Source organism: Aulonocara sp. 'chitande type north' Nkhata Bay, linkage group LG8 (genome assembly GCF_057382095.1).
Source record: "Aulonocara sp. 'chitande type north' Nkhata Bay isolate Kocher_YH1m ecotype deep benthic linkage group LG8, A_spYH_male_GT1.1, whole genome shotgun sequence".
Classification (NCBI taxonomy): Eukaryota; Metazoa; Chordata; class Actinopteri; order Cichliformes; family Cichlidae; genus Aulonocara; species Aulonocara sp. 'chitande type north' Nkhata Bay.
In genome coordinates, this window is record NC_141351.1 from 8114287 (window position 1) to 8123859 (window position 9573).

Below are 9573 nucleotides of genomic sequence, written 5' to 3' on the forward strand. Positions count from 1 at the left end.
TCTTGTTGCAGGGTCTGACATCAGTGAAACGTGGGTTTGTGTGTGCAGTTTAAAAGACATTCTGGATAAAATAACTTTTTTCAAATATACTGTGTCCGTGCGTCTGCTTTATTAGCCAGCAGTTAACCAGCTGTCACTTTATTGTCACTAAATGTCTTTGCTTAGGTTTCTTTATCTTCCCCTCACTTTCAGGTAATTTCAAAAGAAAGATGGAATTGCCGGTTCCTTAAAAAAGCCTGGATTAATAACAACCGGTGCTATGAGACACTGACAAACACAAGCTTAAACTCTTCAGAGCTTTCTGAGCACTGCACAGCTCGGCCTGTGATAATGCCGTGCGAGAATAAAAGCTGTCTTTTGTCCATCAACACTCCTGAACTGCGATCCACAAAAACCTGCGACCCTGCTTGAATTTCGACAGCCATTGTCAAAACACCTGGGGATTGATTTCTGTTAGACAAAAAGCAAATATCGGCCCTGGTATCTTTTTTCGGTTTCGTAGGCTGTTTTGGTTTTACCGTTTGAGTATGACTGGGTTCGATATAAATCGAAAGGAAGGCTGTTGCCTTACAGGAAAGCAGTTGTTTCCAGCTGAGACAAAAAAGAGAGGGTGGCCACCTTTACGCACCGTGGCTGAGTTTTAACGTAACATTTCTGCACAGGATAAAAACTCTAAGACACGTGCTGTTAAAATGCTTTTATCTGAAAGCCAGTATTACAGCTAAAAATACCTTTAATATTATTCAAAAATAACATTTCACTGCATTTTTATTGTTTGTTTTGGGTGTTGGTTATAAAATGTGTTTAGTCTAAAAACACACAGTTGTATGCGTTTAAAGACGTTGAAGAGAATATCCACCATCCATCTTTTTTCATCATCAAAGTGGAGAGCGGAGATGACGTGCAAGAAAGCATTTTTACAATATTTCCCTTATTTTCCAGTGAGATCAAAAAGCAAACTCGCCCTATCATAATCAGATGATAAATGGCTGCTCTGTCCCGACAATAAACCTCGCCTGGTTTATAGTCTTTTGAAATGATTTGCTAATTCTAGTGCTTAGACTGTTTAAACACGGAGAATTAGCTATTTATACCTTTGCAAACAATCGGGGCTGATGCTCTTGATTAAATGGAGAGTTGATTTCTGCTTAATGAAGCTTAGAGAAACAGCCAGTGACTTCTTTTTGTCTTTTTCATTCATCACTCTGCTGCTTCAAACTGTCTGGCAAGCATTAGTTATCTTTTTTTCCTGATGTCACACTCAGGGTTTAAAAAAATAAAGTGAAGCCTTTTGGAAATATTTATCCTAAACTTGTGTTGCTATAAAGTACATTGCTGAAAATTCTGCATATTTTAGTTGTGTGGTGAAAGGATTTTCATGCCTCATGCTGAAGTAGAGAAGTTCCCAGAAAATGCATTCATAATAATCCAGACAGCCACCTTTCATAATTCTAAACAAAAGCTAAGTGAACTTCTAGCGGAGCACCTGGTAAAAACAAGCTTTAGTTGCAAAACAGCCTCTTTAGATACAAAAACATAAAATAACACCCATTTCTAGCTGCATGTCCACACCAAGTCACCAGAACACTCATGCAATCAGCCCTGCCTTACCTAGTCAGAGAAGTGGTACCTTGTTCGGGAGCTCTAAAGCCTTCTGTGGTGCTCCTGTGAAGAACAAAGCCACACCATAGCCCCGTGTTTTCGCTCCTCCGAGCTGATTTTCTCACATAACGACAAGCATTGTGTTACATTAACATCTCCTTCTTTATATATATATACACCCTCGTGCCCTTTTCCTCATTCCTGATGATTATGTGCCTTGTTAAACATGCGGACCCAGGGAAGAAGAAGCGAGCATTGCTGAAGCAAGTGACGGGGCATCAGGGAAAATTATAGGCAATTTCACATCTCCAGATTAGAATAATGGGCTTGTGGAGTTGGACAGAGAAGAGTAGGACCTTTCAAACGGGGGGGCAATTATCATGCAGGCGGATTGAAGAGAAAGTGAAAAGACTCCTGGTGTAATAGACAGGCTAAAGAGGAGGGGGGTGGAAGCTGGGGTGGTGGGTTGAAGGGTAATGATAAAGCCAAGTCTGACTGTATCAGTGATGTGGATGGTCTGGGTTATCAGATACGAACTGTCTGATGGGTTTTAATTGCAGGATAGCAATAAGAGGGAAAATAGCTTGTTATTAAATCCCACTTGCTTTGAATGGGTGAATGGCATAGCAGGTCTCTGGGGTGATTATTGTTATTAACTTGAGTGATCTGACATCTCGGGTAATTGTGAGCAGCTTCCCTGTTAGAGAGAGTGAATGCATGATTTGGTTTCGTCTGAAGGAAGGCCTGGCTTACTCTGTGGCATGATGCACACAGAGTCTGGAGGGATTACAAACACAATGCAGGCAGAAAGGTATGTACACATAATTCAGTGAATTCAATTCGAGCATGCCTGTGTTATCATAAATGAAAGTGTGGGAAAATATAGTTTCCTTTTCTCCTTTTCAGCATTTGACAGTCTTTAAATCCTGAGCTTTAATTTATAGGCCAAGGTAAGATGCACAAAGGTCTCCTCGTGGCTTCATCGGGTTGTGACGACTGGCTGTGAAGCATCAACACACAGCCCGGCCCAGCCATGGCCTGAGGTCAGGCAGGGTTCACAAGTCCACAGCTGTCAAGAATGCCTTTCTCCCATCATTTCGTCCAAGTTTGCAGCAAAATGGAGAGCATGAGTGATCCTAATGCAGCCAAGGCCCAGCCCATGCAGGGACTCAGTGCAGGACAGCTGCTGAGAGTCTTTCCATGGATACATTTGAGTTGCCGACCTCCGCATCAACCCGTTTTGCTGCACCCTGGGGACAAGTGCTGACACCACACTGTTGATTGTTGCAGTGGGAAAAAGGAGAAGAAGGGTTACAGGGGCCTGAGCAACAGCTCTATTTAGGGTGCTGTGATGTCGTGCCATGCAGGATCACATTCAAGTTCAACAGTTCACCTCCACCTCCGTGGCTACTTACACTTGTTGATGTTTAGGCATGACATACATCGACATGTCCTACAGCCCACACACACAAGTGCACAAATGTTTCCCCTGACAGCTACGGCCGAGGCCCACACACGCTGAGGGAGCCGCTGAAGGGAGGACACATGTGTTCTTGATGAGATTTCATTGATATTAAAAGGCAATAGTAATCATATTGCTTTTGTCAAATCAGCACAGGGCATCGACATGATGACTGAAGCCATAGGCAACTGGTGTTGGGTTCAGAGAAATAAGCCAAGAAGACATTAGGGAAACAGAACTGGGAGCTGTGATACATTTCACTGTTTACAGCAGAATTATGAGAGAATGTGTGTGAAGTCTGGCAGAAACTTTGAGGATAAACGTAATCTCTAAACACACTACAAAGGGTGTGGAAAAACACTTGGTTTTTATTACAGCTTAATGACAAAAACGTGGGAAATATATCCAATATTTTAAAGTATAAACTATTTTTCTACAGCCCAATACTTATTATTATAGCTGCCATTATATTTCTTAATATCCCTCAGATTTGCATTATGTGAGTCAATATAGCTGTGTATTTTTTATTCTTTTTTAATTAAAAATTAAATGTAAAATAATTAAACAATTTGAAAACATAGTTTATATCGAACAACAACAACAACAACAAAAACAATATAATAATAATAATAATAATTATTATTATTATTGTTTTATCCCTACAAGTTTTTCTGATTACTGATTTATAATAATATTAATAATAATAATGATTATTATTATTTTAGTTTAAAGCTCTTTTCTTATTGTAATTTGCGTTAATGTACTCTTTTCCAATATTGCACTTTGAGGTTTACGTTTGGCTAATATAGCTAAATTATCCAAGGTTTAATTTCCTAACATAAAACTATTTATTAATTAGAAACGAGAATTATTTTTTTAAAGCTGATATCAATATTAAGCCTTATTGAAATATTTTTTTTATTCCTGTCTCAGGTAAATTGAGAAATCAGCGAAATTATTTAGGGAAACCCGACATCATGTTGCAGTGAAGTTTCATACATTAACAGCTCCACTCATGGGGGCATACCATTCTTGTTACTAGAAGCAGTATAAAAGGTTATAAACCTCTCACACCCTTAGCCCCTGCCCCACCCTACGTTTTCGCTCAGTGCGTAATGGCGCTTTGGTGGTCCATGTGGATAAGCTCGCCATTAGCGGCTCTCCATCATGTCAGTTTTGGGCTGCATATTTAATAACGCAAGGTTTATGTGGCCAAACCGAGGTTATTGTCCACTGTCATTATTTATTAGCTGACGCGAGGGTCGAGGCTGGGGAAGGGGGTGGTGTGTAGCGGGGAAAGCTGTTTTTTCTTCTTCTTCTTCTTCTTCTTCTTCTTCTTCTTCTTCTTCTTCTTCTTCTTCTTCTTCTTTTCCTGTGACAGCCTTATTGTAGCTGTCACAACAGTCGCTGTCGTGTTTATGAAGCGTCTCTCAGGTGATTCATATAGGTGTTTTCCCCCAGCTTTTGTGAGCGCACACACAGCCTGTTTTATGTTATCACCTGGGAAAGCCCTTTTGTGAGATTAAAAAAAAGTGTCTTTTATATCACTGTGTGAATGACGGTAGCGAAGGCGAGGAAAATTAGTCTGCCAACGCAAAGGGAATGAATAAACCTTTAAACGGGTGCGCGCTCTCCCACACACACACAAACGCGCTTGTGTTTTGTCGTACCTTCAATATTTGGCACTGTTTTCTTCCATTCTTATGCGCGTTCATACGTGCGTGGGAGATTCCCCTCGGAACAGTCTTGCTTCACCTAACCACCCCGCTCCCTCCCCTACTAACACACATACACACTGAACTCTTTCTTGTTATCTGGCAGCAGAATCGTAATAAAACTGAGTGACTCCAATGTGTCTACACGTCAGCGCGCCACTAAATCCCAAAAAAGCCGCACTGTACCTGCGCCTGTAACAGCAGACGCCTCTCGGCACAGATGTTGGCACTGGCCAGTTTAGAAGTTGAAATAAAGTTACGTAAAATATATATAGTAAATATATTAAATATACATTTAAAGCATAGGCTACCGCTTGCATATTTGTTGTTCTTTACAAATGTCCGTATAAGCTGTAATTATAATGTCTGCTTCCAGTGCAAATAAATCTTCCACAGTTCAATCCAGTTCAAACTGGTTTGAAAATGCGTCGCAGTTTAAGGTGACATAAACTGAAAACACTGAGATGTGTGCACGGTTTTCCAGTGCGTCTCTCGACAGGCTCTTTATGAAAGGGGCTTCACACACCACGTACAATTAACACCTTTATTCAATTGACAGGAAGGCAACAAGTGGACTAATTACATGAATATAAAAAAAACAAAAAACAAAGAAGGTTTTTGAAAGCACCACAGTGCAGTCGTTCCGTTTGAACAAATATGATCATAGTGGTTCTGCATATAAACACATATTTACAGCCTTCGACATTTTGTACAAATCCATATAAATATGACCTGAGTTGTTTTGAGCGCTCTCTACAAACCCACAAGATTTGATGTAGCATGGATCAACCGCACAGTTTTGTTTTTTGTTTTGTTTTTCTGTTTTTCTTTTTGCTATTATTCGGTTTGTGTATAGGCATCTTATTTATTTAAAAAAAACTTGCATATTTACCATTTATTCATTTACAAAAGAAGGTAAGGAAAAAACTGAAGCGATAAATAATTTAAAAACACGCCAGATGTCCGTTAAATATGCTGCCACAAGTGATCAGAAATCCCTTATGTGCTTTTGTGAATGGAAACCCAGTTCTGAAACATTCTTGATCATCTAAAAAAAAAACAAAAAAAAAAACCACAGCAATGTTTCATCTCAGGTTTGTCTCCCGGTCCAGTCATCGTTTTCTCTGCAGAGTCATTGTGGAGAGACCTCGCTTGAAATAAAACCGAAGACAGAAATCTGCTCTTGAGTCAGTGTTAATAAACAGCTCCCACGCTTTGCTGCGGGACTGGGTGGTGCACGGCTCCCGGGTGTTGTAGGTGTGATCCCTGCTGGTACCAGTGGTTATTATAATCCTCCAGGTACGGCGGCGATGAACTGTGCGTCGGCTGCGGCACCTGAGGTCTGCTGATCGGGGTGTTCTGAGGGGTGCTGCTGTTGTCCCAGACAGCGGGAGATGGCGGGGAGTTGCAGGCCATGGAGTCGCTGGCATTGGGGCTGTGCTCCAAGGGAACCTCGCCGTTTTTGTACAGCTTCTTGAACTTGGATCTCCGGTTCTGGAACCAGATCTTGACCTACGAATCAGAGGATCAGCATTAACTGTTATGTTAAAATGTTTGTGATTCTAGTTTATTCAAAGAGTGTTTAACTTCAGGATAGCAGCGCATTTAATTTTTAATCGTTTACCTAAATTAGGGATATCCAGTGCAGACACAAAAAGCATATATGCTGTGCGTAATTACGCACCAGGGTGTTATTAAAGGTTACATTATTGGCCATACTGGGGAAACCCTAATTCACGTGACTTTAAAGCGCTGATCATTTGGAAAATGTGAGGTGTTTACAGGTGGCTTACCTGCGTCTGAGTGAGGCCAAGCTGAGCCGCCAGCTCCGCTCTTTCAGGCAGGGCGAGGTATTGTGCCTTCTGGAAGCGTCTCTGCAGAGCAGCAAGCTGGTAGCTAGAGTAGATCGTCCTCGGCTTGCGAATCTTTTTCGGCTTTCCATTTACCATACGAACCTCCGGCTCTGGCTCCTCTTTCACTGCAAATAAATAAATATATACACACATAAATAAATAAATATTGATCACTGAATAGAACTTCGAACGGCCTCAAAGGCTTAAACATGAAACACCAGGAAAATAAAATTTAAAAAACAAACAAAACGGTAGCAGTCTCACGGTAGTAAGACATTTGGCGATATGGGAATTTAGCCAGGGAGGGGGAAAAACAACAACTGAGAATAATTTTCCTAAATCAAAATAATAATAATAAAAATCTCCTCAGTTGAAAACACAAGTATGGCACTTTAGTAAGAACATCGGAGGCAAAGAAGGAAACCAAACTGTTCACGGTTCAAAAAAATATTTTTGTCTAAACTTGCATTTCACTTCAAAGGTTAAACGTTGGTAACATTAAAATTTATGAAGTGAATATATTACCATCTAACCCATACCAGTTTATGCATACCTATTAATTGCTGTTTCAGTCCAGGGTAGGCAATTATAACACTACAGTAGCATAAAACGGCACACTACCACTGGACAAATGTTATCTTTTACGCATGACTGCACAAGAAATAAAATAATCAGTGAGCACCACGTTGCTTTTATATTTGTAATACTTTTATGTTTGGATTACTTGGATATCTACCAATTGTTATCAAATCAAAATGACAAAATGTGCGCCAAGTTGGCATTCAAATAGGAAATAAAGTTTATAATGAAATGTAACTTGCTATGAGGGATACCTCTTTTTAAAAAATGTCCAACCAGATCATGCAAGAGGGAAACAAGTGATTAGATTTAAAGTTGGCGTAGATCACATTATGCACACTGGAGATATACAAAACAAAACACAGCCTGTGATTATCTCTTCATTTACCTGAGCCCGGAGGTGAAGCTTGCAGGTGATCTCTGTTGTAATGTCCGTACTGTCTGTAGCCATTCGTGTATGGGTATTCAGATTTGGTGGCGTACGCTCCAGCAGCTCCCATTCCGTTCAGATTAAACTGGTGATGGTAAGAGTTCATGGGCTGCCCGTACGGCTGACTCTGATAATATTCATGATGGCCGTGGGCCGTCTGTCCACTGTAGTAGCCCATGTCCGTCACGGACGACTCGGGCAGAGTAGGGGAGTCCTTGGAGTTCGGATGGCAACTCATAGATCCTGGGAGATCGGTCAAAATACTCGCAATCTTCTTCTCGTACGTCTGTCCGGCGCTCATTCTGAAAGCAGTCCCCCCCCAGAATAAAGAAAGTCCACTGGTGGATCCTTTCTTCTGCGGATTGTGCAAAGCAAATTCGCGACGCAGAACTGCTGTGTGCGCGCTCTTTGAACGCACGACTGTGACGAGCCTATAGTCCACTGAAACTCTTCCAGCTGCAGAAACTTGGTTGTGGCATTGCTCTGCCCCTGTGACACAGTTTTAAAGAACTGAGCTAGTGCTGGCTTCCTATTGGTTCCACTGCCCCCTCTCCTCCTCCTCCTTTGCGCTCCGGGCGAAGCCTTGGCGAAAGCCAGCCTTTAGCTAAGAGCGCATATGTGCACACATAGCCCATTGCCCCGAGTTTTTTCGTTCCCTTTACATTTGAATTTACTTGTTCACGTGTGAAACGTGAAGTATTGCATTTAGAGACTGTGTTCAAACTTAAACCAAAGGCCCAGTTTTCTCCCCAATTGCTCTACAGGCTGCATAGTGGGGTCGTGGTGCTTCAACACAAAAGTAGCCCAGAGCTTTTCTAAAGACTAATCCTTCAGCCAGGTCGTCTCCTCAATGTTTTATGCAATGTTTTCGTAACAGTACCAAGAGATCAGACATTGCTCAGCATGTTGAAAAGCTGCATACCCGTCTCCCACAGACTCCTATTGTCATTTAAAGGTGTTGGCGGACGGCGGACTTTACGTGAAAGAGATGCAGCAAATAGATAAAAGACTCGTTCAACTGATAATGCCTACGGCTGAATTCCTCCACACTGTCCGTGTTTTGCTTTTTGTAAATGCAAATTCCACCAACACTGTTTAAGATGACGGTTAAGAACTGCGCTGTACCAGTTCATAACAGTCTTTAGATAATATTAGAGGTAAAACTGTAGTTTTATTATATAATGTTTTTTATTCTAATATTATCAATGATTAAAATCCGTCCCTTCTCACTTATACAACTTTTCATTATAATTTTCATTGTGTTTCCTTGGCTTAGGTCCCTCCTGATGAAATCACAGTGCACAGCGCCCCCTGCTGTGCGAGATTGCAAATGTATCTTTCATTTTCTTCCTGCAAGAAGGAAAACCTGGAGCTTCATACAGTTAAAGGTGTACGAAGATTGTTTTTCTATCTACAGCTTAAAATTAAAATTTTGAACGACCAACTTTCATAGACTCACTATTAAAGATTATTTAAAAACTTTTCAAGTGAAGCTTCTGATTTGCTTTTATGCAACTCTCTAGATTCTCATGTGTTGTGAACTGCCGCCCTCTTTAGGTAAATTCCTGCAGCGCCGCTCTGTAGTTTCAAAAGTTCTGTTCACGAAATTTTAAATAAGACAAATTTAAAGGAGATACCCGGTTGGTGCTAAAATCTGATCCCGTGTTAGAACCAAAGTTAAAAGAACTCTAAAAGAAGAGGTCTAAATGTTTAAATGGCAATGACACAATTGATTTATTTAATTTGCACTAATGGGAGTGTAATGTTTGGTAAACCCTTTTTAATAATTATTTATGACAAGTGAGAAAAAAGGCTGACTAATATTTGCCTACATTTGTGGAAGCCTATAACCTGATATTGTAATTTCAGAGACATTAAAATAACACCAACCCTTTCGATAAACATAAATCAGTCATGAAGCGTAACATCTGC

General features: G+C 40.7%; 1 protein-coding gene across 1 annotated transcript; it reads right to left on the bottom strand.

Annotated features, from left to right (window-relative positions):
* Nucleotides 1-5309: 5309 nt before the first annotated feature.
* Nucleotides 5310-8123, bottom strand: dlx3b (distal-less homeobox 3b). Its single transcript, XM_086303165.1, has 3 exons — nt 7600-8123; nt 6573-6757; nt 5310-6291 (listed from the first exon to the last, which is right to left on the bottom strand). The coding sequence occupies exons 1-3, from the start codon at nt 7940-7942 to the stop codon at nt 5974-5976; spliced, it is 846 nt and encodes a 281-aa protein (XP_086159291.1). The 5' UTR covers nt 7943-8123; the 3' UTR covers nt 5310-5973.
* Between the last annotated feature and the right edge of the window lie 1450 nt (nt 8124-9573).